The 17,934-nt window shown below is 43.5% G+C and overlaps 1 protein-coding gene across 1 annotated transcript in view; it reads right to left on the minus strand.

Annotated features, from left to right (window-relative positions):
* Nucleotides 1-16,425, minus strand: part of Fgf9 (fibroblast growth factor 9) — a 35,303-nt gene extending 18,878 nt beyond the window's left edge. Inside the window, exons 1-2 of the mRNA XM_047551877.1 lie at nt 15,333-16,425; nt 6,441-6,544 (exon numbers count right to left, since the gene is read on the minus strand). Of these exons, the coding sequence (XP_047407833.1) occupies nt 6,441-6,544; nt 15,333-15,609 (381 nt within the window). The 5' untranslated portion in view covers nt 15,610-16,425. The remainder of the gene's footprint in view (nt 1-6,440; nt 6,545-15,332) is intronic.
* Between the last annotated feature and the right edge of the window lie 1,509 nt (nt 16,426-17,934).

Genomic DNA, 17,934 nt, shown 5'->3' on the forward strand with positions numbered 1-17,934 from the left:
GAATGATGGCTGGAATGGTTGCAAGGCACTGCTCTGAGACTATAAGAGCTAAGCCTGAGTCCTCTGCAGCTACCTGTTCTAAGCCTTTGAGCAAGTTAGTTAATGTCTCTCATTTTTAGTTTGGTAGCTGAATGAGATAACTCCCAGGGAAATACCTGGACTTTATAAGTGGACAACCACAGAGTACACAGAGCTTTCACTGCATGATGCTCAAATATAGCGGACTGTGTGTACGTGGTTCGGGACTGGTTGAATAATTGGGTCAATGAACATTTACCATGTGCCAACTGCACATAAAGTGCATGCTGAGCCTCTGGGAAATAGAAAGATTACAAAGACAGACACTCTGACTCCAAAATCTTCATCAAGTTGGAGAGACCAACAAGAATTAAAATTCCTGGGAGAATAAAGTAAGTGCTGTAAAGGGAGACAAACCAGAGACGCTGGCACTTCCCAATCTGTGTGCTCTCCTCTGGCATCACTTTTGCAGATTCCATACTCCATGTTCCTACATCATTACAATTTTAGTTATTTCTACCTTTTTTTAATGAAAACATCAAATACCTTTTATTAAGTTCAAGTTTCTGGGAGTTTTTTTTTTCATGGCATTCTTCTTTTTTTCTTTCTGCATTTTTTATTGATGCATTAGATGATGATGGGATTTGTTGTTACATATTTGTACAGGCACACAATATAACATAGCATTCTTTTTTTTTTTTTGGGGTGCTGGGGATCGAACCCAGGGACTTGTGCTTACAAAGCAAGCACTCTACCGACTGAGCTATCTCCCCAGCCCCAGCATTCTTTTTTAATAAGACATTTATTATAACTACTTATTTTTGATGTTTTAAAGTATCTTGATAATACTGAGATAATTTAGATTAAGCCACTAAAACCAACTTTCTGAATCATATCTCCAGTTTCTTTAATAAGAACAAAAGGGACATATATAAACCAGTACTCTGATTCTCTGAGTGGGTGTGTGTGTGTCTGTGTGCATGCACATACGTGCACATATGCATGTACAATCTAACTACCTCTCTAAATTTCAAGTAGCAAGGTATTCTGATCTTAACATTTGAAGAGCTATGAGCCCTCTCCTGTCTTCCCTTCCTTTGCTGATACTCCGATTCATTCCTCAAAGCCCACTTTAAATGTTACCCACCCAAGTTTCCCAAGTAGTTCTTTAAAACACTCCTCCGGGTTCTCAAGACATTTGTGCATTCCTTGTCTACAATGAATTTCACACTGCACTGAATTCTTTGTAAATATGTTTCTCCCAGCAAATTTTGAGATATCAGTTTCATACTTATACCCTACTCACTGTGCTAGACACATGGTATGAATGTCTGTGAAACAAATGACTGAGCAAATGGATGAATAAATGGATAGATAACTTGAAACAAGAATACAGTAATCAAACTACACTCGAGCTAGGTTTTCCTAATCAAATCATGATACACATTATCAATATAGTTGCTCCTATTTCCATATTCTAATAGGATATCAGAATCCTACCTATTTTTTTAAGAACTATCACTTGTTCACTTCTGTCATCTTAGATTGACTCTCAAAGTGAACTTGGAGGCAAAAAGAAACTACTAGATGAAAGAGCAAATTAATATTAAAGAATGATAAAATTATGGCATTTGCAGGCAAATGGATGAAATTGGAGAATATCATGCTAAGTGAGATAAGCCAATCTCAAAAAACTAAAGGACGAATGATCTCGCTGATAAGCGGATGATGACATATAATGGGGGGTGGGAGGGGTTAGTGTTAGGGTTAGGGTTAGGTTTAGGGTTAGGGTTAGGGTTAGGTTTAGGGTTAGGGTTAGGGAGGGGGGCAAGAATGGAGGAAGGAAGGACTGTATAGAGGGAAAAGAGGGGTGGGAGGGGTGGGGGAAGGGAAAATATAACAGAATGACTCAAACAACATTACCCTATGTAAATTTATGATTACACAAATGGTATGCCTTTACTCCATGTACAGAGAAACAACATGTATCCCATTTGTTTACAATAAAAAAGCAAAAGTACATTTTAAGTGAATTTTTGCTACACTGACACATTAATTTACTTTATAAAACTGATTCCTATTTCCCCAAATCTCTTAATTAACTTCTTTTATAATGAAATCAGTCTTTTCAAAGTTTTTCTAACATTTCAAAACAAAGCTTCACTTCAGTGTACTGGGCTTATGAAATATCACAGATAAGAATTTCTTAAGATTCAAATTTTAGTGTGTAATAATACAATGATCACTTTCTTTTCTTTCCTTCTCTTAGTCTCATCAAGTAAAAATGAGATATTTTAATCACTCTTCATTCCCACTGCTACACCAGTTGTGACAACTACAAACCCAGTAGAATATCTGAGATTCCAGCCCCAGAGGAATAAGGTTTCCTCTTCATTCTCCCCCTCACCTGCATGAGGTACAGACCAAAGGGAAATAACCTGTGCCTGGGAAGCTTCCCTCCCAGCTCTGCACAAAAAGATCTCATTGCATACACATTCAGTGTAATCAGAGATCATCATGGGTGAAGCACAGAAGACCATCCCTAGTAAAACCTGAAAAATCCAAACTATAGAATTCTTGCGATCCATCCAGAATGGAAAGTCACATCCCAGATGTCTATCTCCAGCTCATCATCTCGGAGATGAGAAAAATGAGGGCCCATTGCCTACTACAGTAGCAGAGATGGAATGAGAACTCAACCATTTTCTTGCCACTACACTATCTTTTCTCCAGCTCAACCATATGCCCCTCAGCCTGTGCACACCAGGGACAACATAGACACAGTCCAATTAAACATAGGAGTGGAAGACATTCTTCATCCAACTGGAGTTCTGAATACACACTGATCATACAAGCAGAGATACACTGGGGTTCATGCCTATATATCTAATGAGGCTTTGAAAAAACCACAACTTTTAATTCATGTTACTCCTATGAACATTTATTCAGTACCTACCAAGAGCAAGAGCCATTGCTATTTATTAGGCAATATTAAAAAGAAAAATGTGGTCCATACCTTTTTGATCCATTAGTGGATAGAAAAATTCATTTGGCCATACTAAAAATTACACTGTTTCCAACATAAGCATGAAAATATAAACAAAGTATTACTGGGGCCCAGTGGAAAACACAAGAAATGCTAACCAGAATAACTAGGGCTAGAGTTAGGAGTGCAATGAAAGTTTAGGAAAAGAGGTATTGTTTTCACTGAATCTTAAAGGGTGCTGCTTCATCAAGCAGAGAAGGGAAGAGAAAGGCATTCCAGAAGAGGAATTAACTTGACCATGTGTACTTGTCAGATTGCACAACATATTTGGAGAACGGCAAACGGACAAACTCAAATCACATGGGGAAATAGGTGCTAGAGATAATGCTAGCAATGCAGATTCAGGAAAAAAAATGGCTTATGAAAAGTATTGAATGCTATGCTCATGAATGTGAGCATTGCCAGCCATGGTGGCACACGTCTGTAATCCCAGCAGCTCGGAATTCTGAGGCAGGAAGATCTTGAGTTCAAAGCCAGCCTTGGCAAAAAGCGAGATACAAAGCAACTCAGTGAGACCCCATCTCTAAATAAAATACAAAATAGGGATGGGGATGTGGCTCAGTAGTCGAGTGTCCCTAAATTCAATTCCTGGTATCAAAAAAAAAAAAAAAAAAAAAAAAAAGAATATGGGCATTATCTTTCCAAGCCAAGTATTGGAATGGATCTCCATGAAGAAGTGACATTTATATCTGAATATTGAAGGTAATTCTGTCATTAATGTGGAGAATGAATTGGAGATGGTAGACACTGAATGCAGGGAAGCAGCCAAAAGTATGTTTCCACAAGGAAATTATAATATGATCAAGTGTCTCTCAGAGCATGCTTTCCTCAAGAGCAATTTCCAAGCCTGATGACACTCTTTCACATGAAAAAGTATGTTATTTCAAAAGCACACATGGAAGAAGAGCCATTTTGCCTTTTCCTGGATTCCCTCCTTTGTCCAGCTAGGATTGTCAACTAGCAATGTGGCTACACAGCAGGGCAGGTGAAAGTCTATTTCTAACCACACATTCTATGTGCTCAAAAGCCCTAAACAAGGCAGTCAGGATTCACAGAAAATATAACAAGACAGTTTACCTACTCAGGCAACACACAAGATGGTGTTCTCCAAATTTCTACCCTCCTAGGTACCAGTTCCTGCAATATTATCACCAGTATTAGGTTCGCATTCAATGTATCTTCACTAAGCACTGTATCATGAGCTACAGCATACACAAGCAAGAGGGTAGCCATAGGAGAGAGAACTCAGGAAGCCACTGAAATAATCCAGACAGGGAGATGAGGCTCTACCCTGTCAACAATACTACAAGCAAATCTGCTGAACAGAAAATTTGATGTGATCTTCTTGTTGACCAATAAGTCACAGGAGTCTGAATCATGTCAGTGATTTCATCTGACAGGATGGTCATCCCTCAATTGGTGAGAATACTCCAAAGGGGCATGCAAAGGCAATCTTTGGAGCAAGAAACAAATAATATGGCCTCTACTTGGATTTTCTCATTCATCATATCCTTTAAAAATGCTTACTTCGATGCATGTTTTATAAAACAAGATAACATGTGAATTATACTTTTATATAGATAGTTTTGAATAATTTAATATGCATATGTTAAGATATATACTCAAAATAACCCCCTTTGATGGGGTATGCAAACTCCAAAAAAAATTGATGGGGTATATGATCAGAAAAGTTTGGAGACCACTGTGATAAGCTCATAGACCTTCCATCCACTTAAAGACAGCATTTCTGTTCTTTACATAAAAAGTATTTTATTGAGTTGAACTGGGATCAACTGACTTAAATCCACAGTACATACCTAACAGTGAAATAATTGAGGACATGAAAAAAGGAAAACATCATTTTATATTTTTTAAGTTTAAAAGCTTTCTCTGTCTTCTATCTCACATATGTTTCTTTGCACTTGCAAGTGCTGACAAAGTCATTTAGGAAATAAATGTTTGTCTAAACCAAGAACTGTGTTTAAAAATCTACATTCAATTCTTTACCTAACAAATGTATGTTTAAAAATTTATTCTCTTAAAAGACACTTACTAAACATATTTAAATATCTTTAAAAATCGACCTATAATTTAAAATTTTACTAATGTTGAAAAGTCATAATACATCATGTATCATTAAAAATGTTGTGTTAGCCAAACACAGTGTGGCTCAGGGCTGCAATCCCAGCAACTTGGGAGACCAGGTCAGGAGTATCACAAGTTCAAGGCCAGCCTGATCAACTTAGTGAGACCCTGTCTCAAAATAAATACAAAAAGGGCTAGGGATGGAGCTCTGTGGTAGCACCCATGGGTTCAATCCCCAGTAGGGGGGGTGGGGAGAATGTGTTATATTCAAATGCAGGCCATTATTTCTTTGAAAAAACTTTAATACTACATATTTATACCACATATGTGTGTGAACATGTTGAAGTAGTATATCTAGAAAAAACATTTGCCTTTCATTTCCATTAACTGAGGACTCCATCTCAGTCTGAGCTTCTTTTAATTTTCGACTTTTCAGAGCCTCAAAGTTCTTGTATTTCAGATAACTTGGATTAAATTCTCATTTGACCATCAATAATTCTAATTAAAGAAACAAATTTCATTACAAATTTATTATTGAAACACTAACTATAAAGTAACTAATGATCTATTATTTATATTCACCTTTAACAAAAATTTAGTCCCTACTCTGTACCATGCATACATGTTTTAGGTACTTGGAGGAGTGAAGAGATACAGGATCAGTCATTCTCTGCAGAGGCAGGGACTGTCTCATTCACAGCTACACCCCAGCACCCAGCACAATGCCTGGTACCTGGCAGGGCACAACATACACTTCATCACTGCCTCCCCTAAGGGCCTTCCAACCTAGGAGGGGTGGGAAGTGAAACTGGAAGGAAAAATGAAACTCAATACTTGCAAATAATTACAATGTTGTTAGATTCTTATTCACATATGAGAATATCTGACAATTCCCATTTCCCTTCTCTCCTGGTATAATGGAAGTTTTATGTTGCTCAGAGAAAAGGTTTAGACTCACTGCATGGTCTATTTCTAGTTTTAATTACAATGCTTGGCAAAGCCTGGGAGATCATTTCAATTCATTTCAAAAATAACTCCCATTCAATACAAGAAGATGGGATTTTTCACAGTTGTGAATTTTTATTTACTTGATAATGAAGATGGTTTGGCATATAAATAAAGCACTTTCTTTGCAACTTTGGTCTAGTAAAAATGCAGAGCTGATGATCTATTAATAAAAATGAATGGCTTACAGGCTCAGTTTCATTTCTAGCTCTTTTTAGTCTAGAGAAAATACGGCTCAAATAAAACACGGGACACAGAAACTGACAAAGTCTCTCCCAGTACTTACTGATCCATACAGCTCCCCCTTCTCATTCATCCCGAGGTAGAGTCCACTGTCCACTCCACGAATGCTGACCAGGCCCACTGCTATACTGATAAATTCCAGAATGCCTGTGAGACAAACAGCAGAAGACAGAGAACAGATTATCATACAGAGCAGGTCCTCTCAGGATCCCTAGGCATTTACAAAGGCGTTCCCAACTTGGATAACTTAGAATTAAAGAAGTATGATGTCTTTTAAAACCAATGCCTAAAAGAATTGATTTTCCACCTAAGTGTGTGGCGTCTCACACTTACAGTCCCAACCATTTGGAAGACTGAGGTAGAAGGATTGCTTAAGCCCGGGAGTTTGAGGACATCCTGGGTAACACAGTGAGACCCCATCTCAAAATAAGCTAACCAAAAAAAAAAAGAAAAAAAAAAAATATATATATATATATCAACATGATTTACATAAAAACTTTTTTAAAATTTCAAAAAAATAATACCTACATAGACATGCTAAGAAATGATAGAACTGACACAGTCAATGTATATATTCTAATGACACTAAAAGTATTATTCAAGAAATGACCTACTTCCACTTTGTAAGTGTAAAATTAAGTATTTGTGTATGTGTATCTTGGTCTTGGACTTCTGAATCTCTAGAACTGTGAAAAGTAAACATCTGCTGTTTAAATTTTTAAAAAGTTATTTTTTTGTAAGGTACAGATCATAAAACATTCTATTCAGAGAATGGTCTCATGTCACTCAAAGTAACAGTATGAGGTGTTATCTAAAGTCTGGATTTAAATTACCCAGTTCTTGATTGTGTAACTTTATTGAGCTCAATCTGAAAAACTAAAATAGCCCACACACATCCCTAATATCTCTGCTTAAACAAAGTATTGATTTTTGCTGTGCTTATCTAAACCTCAAAGTGACAGTTAAGCAATTAAGATAGCACAATATTCTGGAGGGGGAAATGCTCGTTTCAAAATGCTCTTGATTTAAAATAGGCATGGGATATTATATCCCCAAACCAAATCAAAATAATGATCTTCTTTTATTTCCTTCTTTCCCTTTGCTTACCTCACTAAGAATAACAACACCTAAGTTGGGCATAAATCCGGAATTTTATGGCCACACAACAGCAGCTTCAATTTCTCTAACTGTATTGTTGTTTTAGGATGATTATCCCACAATATATTCAGGGCACTACTAACATTCCTTGTACTCAACCATTCCCCAATTCTGTTATAAATTAAAAAGTGCTATACGTTGTGCAGACTTTGGATCAATGCATACCAAATACTGAGTTCTAATTTTTAAAATATCTTTAAATATTGAAAAATTTACTTATGTTCAAGAGTTTAGAAAGAACTCAGAGTAACACTGTGCTATAGTCAGTCTCATGTGACTAATAAAAAAGCACTTACATGGATTTTTGAACAATTAATTTTGCAACTCTCACAAAACAGACTGGGCTGAAATCAAATGAAGACAAGAACTACATAAATCTAATAAAGCAAAGAAGTAACTCAGGAGGAAACTCTGTTCTAAGGTGATACAAAAAAAGAAGAGCTATTTCTTCTAAAAAGGTATTCCTAATATTTTTATAAGTATAAAATGTTACAGATTGTCTCATGCATAGTTGACAGAATATCTATCTGCACATGCAAACTTATTTATTTTAATACAATGCGAAGTAGTATATAGAAAAAGTATAAATAGAAATTACATATTACATTTTGAATCTACTAACCTATGTCTCTGTCATGGAAGACATATATAAAACAGGTCAATTTATGACTCACCTTCCCTATATCTCACAAAGAAAACAAGAAGATAAACGTGGCAATATTTTCATGAGATTCATTTCACATGAGATGCACTCCCTTTTGGTGTAATCGGTTTATTTCACTGTACCATTTCTAAATCTTATGATTCAAAATAATCAAAATTGTGGCATTTTATTCCCATTAGGAATCTCATACACATGAATCTCTCCTCTGCTACCTGGAAGTGTACTACAATCTAGGTCATACTTACCCTGAAATTAGCATAAGGAGTTAATTCATATCCAATTTTCATTATAACATGTAATACAGGAAATTTTTTGCCCCCATTTAAGTCTGAACAATTTAATTTACCAGGTCAATGAAGAAAGGTTTCATCATAAAACTAAAAGATACCTGTGTCCTCTAAGAGGGTATGTGATGATCTTTCTGTTTTCCCTAAACTTGAGGCAGCTCTGAGAACTAATAATGAATAGTAGACAACATTGCCCATCAGGTGCAATGAAAAACATGATTTCACAAAACAATTTGACTGGCTAGTCTACAGATGGATAACAGTAACACAACAATAGTGATCATTATAATAGCTAGAATACTTGAACATCTAATCTGTGACAAATGAGAGGACTTCTCTCTTTCAGTCCTCAGGACAACCCTAGACATTATCATGTGTGCCTATGAGGAAACTGATATTTCAGAAGGGTAAATAACTTGTACCACACAATCAGACTTTAAAGCCTATTTATGCATATTTTTATTTGTTTTTACTTTTCTTTCAGGTACTTGTGATTTCTGAACCACTTTCATACTGCTAAGTTCCAAATTTATTATTATTGTATAATTTGGAAACAAAACTATTAAGATGTCTATGTCAGGTTTTTTCTGGTATTGACAACATAGCTAAAATTCACATGCATTCATTTATTTATTCAACAAACTATTATTGAGGGACTATCATAAGCCAAGCACCATGCCATTTATTAAGTACATAAAGATAAATAATGTCTGATCAATGCACTATACCATCAAATTGCTCACCAGATACAAAAGTCCTCCCTTATCTGTGAGGGATATATTCATTGGATGCCTGAAATCACAAAGAGTACCAAACCCTAAAATATATTATGTTTTTTCCTATTCATACATACCCAGGATAAAGTTTAACTTGTAAATTAGGTACAGTAAGAGATCAATAATAACTAGTAAAAAGGAAACAATTATAATATACTGTAATAAAAGTTATTTAAAACTTATAAACTATGTATTTCTGGAATTTTCCATTTAATATTTTCAGATCACAGTTGGCCACAGGTAACTGAAATTGCAGAAAGTATAAGTGCAGATAAAGAGAACAACTTTAATAGGAAGAATAAAAGATAACTATGATAATAATGTGGTGACTGCAAAGAGAGGGAGATGTTCAGGGTGTGGGCAGCATCCAAAGGTGGGTGGTTCACTCAGTTTTGGGAAGGCAAGTCAGAGGCAGCTTCCTGAAAAAAAATACCTGAGATAAATCTCCAAGGAGTTATCCAAGCAAGAAGGAATGATCTAGTGACCCCAGGTGGAAAAGATTTCATCATCTCAAACCACCATCCATATCTATTCAGCTCCTTGAAAACAGAGACGCCAAAAGAGCAGCCCAGATTTTTATGAGGTCACCTCAGTGATCCAAGGGCAAATTGAAAACCTGGGTGTATGAGTCACGGCCTTTCTCCCACACCCAGAGAATACTAATGTTGTAAGGTCAGGGAGACCTGGCAACCTGGTAACAGGATCCCACCCCAACCACACTGGAATCCTTATCCCTCCTGGTACCATGTTGTCCACAATGAACTCTATAACCTCAGCCAGGTCAATTAAGCCCTTACTGGGCCAGATTTGGTGCCAGGCAAGTGCTTCTAATTCCTCCCTCTAATACCACCCACTCACTCCCCATGTTATCTGTTTACTCATGTAAACATGAGTAAGCACACTGGGCAGTATAGACAGTGCTCGATCAATAATGGCTCAGGAGGTTTCTCCACAGAGACACTTGAATGTTTAGTGATCAAGGGGAAAGGAAGGAAAAGAAGCAAGAGAGGAAGGAAGGAGAGAGGAAATAATGAGACTGTGCCTAAAAATTTAAATTGTGGGCCTTACCTGTGTATCATGGCAGCCTGCCTCTTGTCCTAGCAGATACAACCTCAACATCCTCAGCTTTAGAAGGGCCACAGTAAGAGATAGTGATGGAGTCACGTGGGATACGCAAGGTCAGTGACTAGAGTCATCCCTCTATTCTCTTTCCCTGTGGCCAACAATTCCAAATGATGATGGTCTTATTGGGCCTCACATGGTCTGATGAGGTCCAGGATTGTCTGTGGACCATAAGAAACCAAGTCCAGCTAGACACCATGGTGAACGCCTCTAATCCCACCAGCTTGGGAGCCTGAAGCAGGAGTTTAAAGCCAGTCTCAGCAACAAGGAGGTGCTAAGCAACTCAGTGAGACCCTGTCTCTAAATAAAATACAAGATAGGGCTGGGTTGTGACTCAGTGATCAAGTACCCGAGTTCAATACCCAGTATCCCCCAAAAAAAGGAAGAAAGAAAAGAAACCAAGTCCATGCCTAAGACTACTTCAGGAAAATGTCTACATCAAACCCTGGTCCTTGTCCCAGTCTCACTAGCTATTAGTGATCAGCCCCAGAGCTGATGGCACTTCCCCAGCTCTGTCCAAATGGTTCATTAGCCCCATGCTGACCAAGTCTCCTAGAGACCACCTTAAACTTCAAGGAAAGGCCAGCCATGAGAAGTAGGAGAGCAGACCCAAGCTGCTTTACCCTGGCCCACATTAAACAACCTTCAAGCTAAAAGTCTCAACACTTAACATATCTGCCCTCTGTTAAAATGCCCAGATGAGCAAAACATTTGCAGAAGGCATGTGACATACACTATAGTACCTTAAACAGGCAGCTTTCCCCTAGTCAGACACTGAAAAGCAAGATACAAAGAATAAGATTTCTTAAAGTGTGAAACCCTGGAAATATGTTTTTTTTAAATTTCCCTTTATTTAAAAAAAAATCACACCATCATATTTCTATGTTCTTGTGCAATCTCCACCTAACACCTGACTCCCTTTCAATGTGGGCAGCCTCAGTTGGGGAGCTCATCTGGGGTCCTGATGAAGTCTAGCACCACGCCAAGAGTGAACATACTTAAGCTTCCCCGGGTCCAACATTCAGTCTTATTGCTCAACATTACCATTGCCCCAATTTTCTGCTCAACTCTTTTTTCCCTTCCATCTAGCAAGGCTGGAGTATTTTCACTTTGAAAGTGAAAATACATAAATATATGAAAGAAAGTGCTTGCTCCCCCAGCCTATATTACCCAGAGATACAATTCCCAGTTCTCCTTGCTCAACCTTTCCTCCACACCACTACCCCCAAAGGAAAAAACAAAGGGCTCCCTTAAGGTCCCACCTAAGTTGTCCCTGCTGCAGCTCCTGTTGGAACAAAACTGATTCCCCCACCCCCACATCCCCTGCACTGCTGCTGCTGTGTCACAGCCACGCTAGCCAGCCCCTGCAGTCACCTGCAGCTGCATGGGGGCGGCAGAAATAATTTTTCCAGCACGTTTCCTCCTGCCATTCCATTTCAGGTAGAAAATGCACCTTCTATTTTAATCAAGGTGTAAACCCACCCCAACCCCCAACCCACAGCTACTCTGAAACTGAGGGTGAAGATGAAGTCCCCAGAGAAGAGCGAGAGTGAGAAGTTGGAGGCCTCTGCTGGGGTAACGAAGAGGGTAAAAGGTGAGGCAGCAGCGGCTAGCGGGAGCGCCAGGTGCGACGAGCTGCCGCAGCCCCTCAGCCCCCTCCCTTTGCCCGCTAGCTCCCTGCACCCTCCAGGATCGCGCCTCTGGGTCCTAGCGCCGCAGTCTCCTTCCGGGCGGGGCTAGGAAGTCAGGAGTAGGAGGCTCCCAGCACACGCACCGCGCTGCAGAGGTTGCTAATATTGGGACCTGCCGCAGAGGCAGCAGCGGGAGACCGCGGCACTGCTGTCACCCCGGGGGCCCGTTTCTCACTGCAACCGGATGAAAGACTTAAATAACCCTCCTGCCTCACACTCCTTCCCCACCCCCACTGCGCACAGCCACCCACTCAGCACCATCCAAACGAGGGTGAGTGGCAGAGCGAAACGCTAGCGCCCTTCCCCCGCGGCCGACACAGGGCCGACCTACTAGCTAGCGGCCGAGGTGCCACGGGTCCCCAACCTGGGCCGGGACTTCCGCTCTCCACCTATCAAACACCGCCCCCCCACACACACTGTGCCGAAGATCCTAAGGAGTAGCGATGTCACTTCCTTGGCGACACCTTTCTCCAACCTCTAGGATCGAGGAAGGGTGAGGAAATCTAGTTTTTTGTTCAATGCTCTCTTATTCGACCCCTGTACCTGTAGTCCTTGTCCACTGACCCCAGAACGTTCCCCCCTCGCTCTCCCCACCCGCGTAGTCCCCACCCTTGCATCCTTGCTCTCCTCGGTGACAGTTACTGAATTTCTGGTGACTCGACTGCGTGTGACAAACGTCCTATCCTAAAGGTGACTGCATAAAAAAAAAGAAGAAGAAAAGCCATGGGGGAGGTGCGTGGAGAAGCCCCAACTACAACATCCTATAATCTCTCCATGCCACGGCACCGCCGTGCTGCACCCAAGAAAATTCACACAATGAAGCTGGTCCTGGCCCGCCGCGACGCCCCTGCAGCTGTGCGCCCCCTGTGCGCCCTAGCACGCACCGCGGGTTCCCCCCAGCCCAGAGGCGGGCACTTCAGTGGGGACACAGAAAAACTGGCCCGCAGAGCCCTACTCTCCGAAAGCGGTTAACAATAGCACACCGCCCCCCTCCGCCCGCCTCCGCGGCCCTTTGTCCCTCACCCTTTCCCCTGCAGCTCTTACCCTTTTCCCCGCCCGGGGACCCCGACCCACCTCCCGGACACCGTGGAGCCCATCGACTGTCCAAAACCCAGCTGCGTGCTTCAAAAAGAGGGGGAGGGACCCAGAATGAGACTGCGGAGCTCAGGGATCCGACCTCCAGCCTGTCCTCACTCCCCGCCACCAACTCTCCAGCAACGGCGCGCGCCTTCAGCAGTTCCCACACCGCAAACCCCCGCGCTGCCCCGGGAGGCGGCTGTCAGCACTACCAGACCCACACTCGTACACAAAGAGAAAGCGAAGGGACTGAACTCGGGCAAAAATGAAAACTCAAATCCTCTAAATGAGGCTAAAAGTGTGTCAGACCCTGCCCACCGCCCCCAGACACGAGTCGTCCTGGCAGCACCGAAGGGCGCACCCGATCCGGGAGGAAAGGGAGTCAGAAACCGAGGGCCTTTAGGACCGCGCGGAGCTACCCGAGCAGCCGCCGAGTGCGCTGCGGGGCCGAGGCTACCAAGCCCGCACCTGCTGGCCGCGAGCGGGAGGGCTGGGACTCCGGCTGCGAAGCGCACCTAACTGGCCGCCCACGTCACTCTCCGGCTGCTCTGGCTAACCGGCTAGTGGCCGCTTGGGACTCGGACACACTCGCTCTCCCACCCACGGCCGCCCACCTCCTGTTGTTCTGGTATTGAATGCTAAGCACGGTGGCAGCCCTTAAAGCGACCAGCTAGAAAAGCACTTTTAGTAAAGTTCAGTCTTCCCGTTGCAACAATCAGAAGCTACGTTTACTTCTGGGGCGGTGGGAGAACAGTTACATTTTAACTTAATAATTGCACAGCGAAGAGTAGGTTTTTTTATTTTTTTTTTTTTTAAGCGGTGAGGGAAGAAGGCTGGAGAAATTTACTATTTATCGCTTTGGGCTCAGGCTTATTAGTGATCAAGGAGAAAAAACTGGGCCTCGTGTATCTGAAACTATCCTCATCCCAGGCCTGAGTCCTCCTCACCTTCTGGCATCATCTACAGTCCAACGAAGCTAAACATGTAGTTTAGATTGTGCTCCACATCTGGCATTAAAGCATGAGGAAGAAAAATCACCACAGGACTTTGTTTTTTACGACCTAGTTTAAGTGTTGTCAGGTGGGTTCACTCAGAAGTTAACTCCTTCCAACAGTCTGGTTACCCAAACTGGCGCTTAATTTAAAAAAAAAAAAAAAAAGTAAGGGGGGGGGGACTAGATTCCTCCACCCTAATCAGGACTATGTTGGTTGACTTTGTGCTGTGGGGCTAAAGGTGCCCCAGCAGGCACGTGTGTGCAGGCATCAAAACGGGCAGAGTCACCACCCTCTAGTCTGCAGCCCTCAGTGCTGAGTCACAAATACCCTCCTAGGAAAATGAAATCCTCAGAATGCCCTTTAAAATTAGCTTGCAGCTTTTGCACGGGCATGCACACACACATCAGAGAGCCACCCAGGAAACCCACACGGGGCTGCACACTGTAGAAATTAAAATACAGAGGTTATAACTTGGTAACTGGAAGGACAAACACCCCTGGTGTGCATTCTGTCCTTTCCCAAGTCATTTTCCCCAAAGCCTCTGACCCTGCTATTCAGAGTCTAAAATATGACTTTTAGTCCGCCTCCCAACAGAACAATCAGTCAGCAATCTTCGCCTACGGGGCTTTTCAGACACTCATGGGGGGAATAAACAATACAATTAATTTACAATTCGAACAGAATACTTACTAGAGGAAAAGGGGAAACCTTAATCTGGGCATAATACACCCACCGCCTTAAGGAAACTGAATGCATTTTTAAGTACTTAGTAGTTAATGATTAAAGCTTTAAACTCGTGGAATCAGTCCATTCAAAAGAAACTTCCTAAATCCGATCTTCCCATGCATTTGATGCAAAAGAACTAGGGACTTGTGTTATATTCATAAGTCATGCCCCCCCTTTAAAAAAAAAAAAAAAAAAAAAAAAAAAAGGCCTTTCAACGTACACTTGCAATAGTGCCAGCGACTGATCTGCAATTCCGTAGGCTTCCCCCCCCCCATGAGCTGGCAAGGCGGAGAGAAAAGAGAGACAGAAAGAGAGAGGGAAAGAGAGAGAGAGAGATCCCTTCCCTTCCCTTCCCGCCCCCCGCCCAACCACCCCTTCTTGGTAGTTACAGTCCGAACATGTCATCGTATGGACACTATAGGGTTAATGGTATACCTACCAAATCGGCTGTGGTCTTTCCTGGTTCCCTGGATAGTACCGTTGGGGAAGATTTCTAAGTGAAATCCAGTCCTGCAGTATAGCTGCCTCCGCCTGAGAATCCCCTTTAAATGATCCAAGTCCGTGACTGCGGGTCCCCTGGGGAGCCCCCCTGCTTCGGACTGACCCAGGTGGTCACTTAACAAAACCGGGCTGTCCACCGGCAACACGGGTACATTCCCAAACGGTACCGCATCCTGCACACCGAAATAGTTCCCAACTTCACCTAAGGGAGCCATCAGAAGACTCGGCTTTTGGAGCACAAGAATAAACAATAATGATGGTGTCAACCCAGGAGATATTAGGCGAGGTATATCCAACTCCCCTCCCTTACTGCAGTTGCAGGGAGAGAGGGAAAAGAAAAGGTTCTTTTCTTCAATCCATTAAATGCATAAATAAAGTAATCTGCTGCTTCACTGGCACAGGTTCAAGGTCAAACCACTGATAGTCTAAGAAACCACCACTTTATACTCACACACTGACATATTGATAAACATATCTATGTATCTCTATAGATAGATCCCCAGCTCTTAGCAGGCAAAAAGGTCTTCATCCCATCCGACCGTAATAAGGGAAAAAAATCCGTAGTTTCTCCATTTGCTTTGAGATCAGAATGACCATAGCAACTTAAATGCCTAGGCGTTATTATAGGGATTTTTAAGATGCACGGGCTACGTCAGAATTTACGGATCCTGACTCCAGGAAGGCATGCGCTGTTTTTACTCTCTAACCGACTCTGCAGACATCAGCATGAATCCTTCAAGGGGGGAAAAAAATCTCACGGTGGTGGCGGCGACAAATCTCCCCTCCCAGTCCCCCCTCCAAAAAATAATAATAATAAAACAAAAAGAAGAAAAAACTTTAGGCGTCCAAAGCTAGTATCCAGAATTCTCCAGAGGCTCTGCAGAGGTCCATTGGCTTAGAACCGGTGGCCAGCGGCGAGCGAGGAGAGCCGCGTCCGGGAGCTCGCGTGCCGCCCTGGCTGCCGCGAACAGGTGTTGCCGCGCCGGCTCGCGGAGCGTTGTAGCCGGGCGGAGCGCTCCTCCTGCGCAGCCCCCGCCGGCGCGCAGAGTGGCGCAGGCAGCGGCATTGGGCTGGGTTTAAGGTAGCGCCGCGGCCGCCAGGGAGCCCCGCGGTCCTAGCGCTCGTCCTTCTGCCCGCGCTGCTCTGCGGCAGGCGGGGCGCAGCCATGCAGAGCGCGGAACTTCCTGGGAAGACGGTCGAAGAACCCTTGCTTCATAAAGAAAAGCAAATGAAAGATGCACAGCCAGAGGCAGGAGGAAGAAGTCCAGTCTCCAGAGACTCCCAAGTTCTCCTGCGGAAGAGAAACTGGTAAACTGAAATCAGCTCGATACATTGATGCAGGTTTAGAGTGAAACTGGAAAACTAGTTTTCACGTGGACGCTGTAATCTTGCGTCGCATTGTAAAATATGACTTAGTTGAGGGAACGGAATGGTTTAATGGGCTTGGACGAACAAGGCAGTCTTCCTTTCATCAGCCAGACACAGAAGCGCAAACTATATCGCAGGTAAGACGGTTGACTGTAAGTATCACACACACACACACATACACACACACGCAGATGTGGCCACCGTTCCGGTTTTGTTGGTGCGTGCTGCTGGGCATCTTTGCGTTGGGGCTGTTTAGGTCCCGCCCCGCCCCTTCGCTCGGGTCCCCGCGGCTGCGGTGCTTTCAGCAGGGGGGGGCGCCAGAGAACCGCCTCTGAGCTCGAGTTCGACTCTAGCCCCGGACTAGCGCGCGCGTCTTCGGGCAGTGGGGTGGAGAAGAGCGCTCCAAACCACGCTATTTAGGACAAGCTGTGCATACTGAGCCCCACTTTGGCACCGGGAAGAGAGAGGCGAGTTCCACTGTCTCCCTCCGCGGAGCCTGAAGATCAGGGCGCCAGACGCTTGCAGGGCTCGGTGGGCAGCCGGCGCTCCTTCCTACTCTGTCCTGTCGCGCCGCACGTGGAAGCCCGATCTGCAGTCCCAGGTTCGGGCTTTTGCTCGCGCCCATCTGCCTTCGCGCCCAGCTGGAGGCAGGGACAAAGAAACTCTATGCCCTGGGCCACAAGGGGCTCTGCCGGGCCGAGCAGCCTGGGCCCGGCCCCGGTGCGCTCTGTTCCCCGGCCCACCCGCCGGCGCCCGAATCCCTAGTGGCTGGGGACGCGGAGTGCGGCGCACCCCAATAAACGTACACTCGCTCAGCAGCCCGCCCGCGGGCCCTTGTCTCTTTCCCCTGCTCCTCTTTGTTCACATTGTCTTAGAAAAGGCCCGTCTTTGGTCAAGATGGTGAAAGTTGCCAAGACTTGAGCGCTGCTCCAGACGGCGTGTGAGTGAGAAGCAAAAGTCCAAAGCAGACGCCCGATCCCTGCGGTGGGGAAGCGAACTAAGGCCTTTTTATGGGGGAGAAGTCGGATCCGCCTTAGAAGTCAGCTAAAGGCTGGAGGTGAAGACTGGGGTTGGCCCTACTCCTGCTTTAAGGGTTTTGCCGGAAGATGAAAGGGAGCAGTGAATTTGCAGATTTCTGGGGTGCTAGAGTTACTGGCGACCTGGAGCGACCT

The sequence above is a fragment of the Sciurus carolinensis genome, chromosome 5 (assembly GCF_902686445.1).
Source record: "Sciurus carolinensis chromosome 5, mSciCar1.2, whole genome shotgun sequence".
NCBI classification, from domain to species: Eukaryota; Metazoa; Chordata; class Mammalia; order Rodentia; family Sciuridae; genus Sciurus; species Sciurus carolinensis.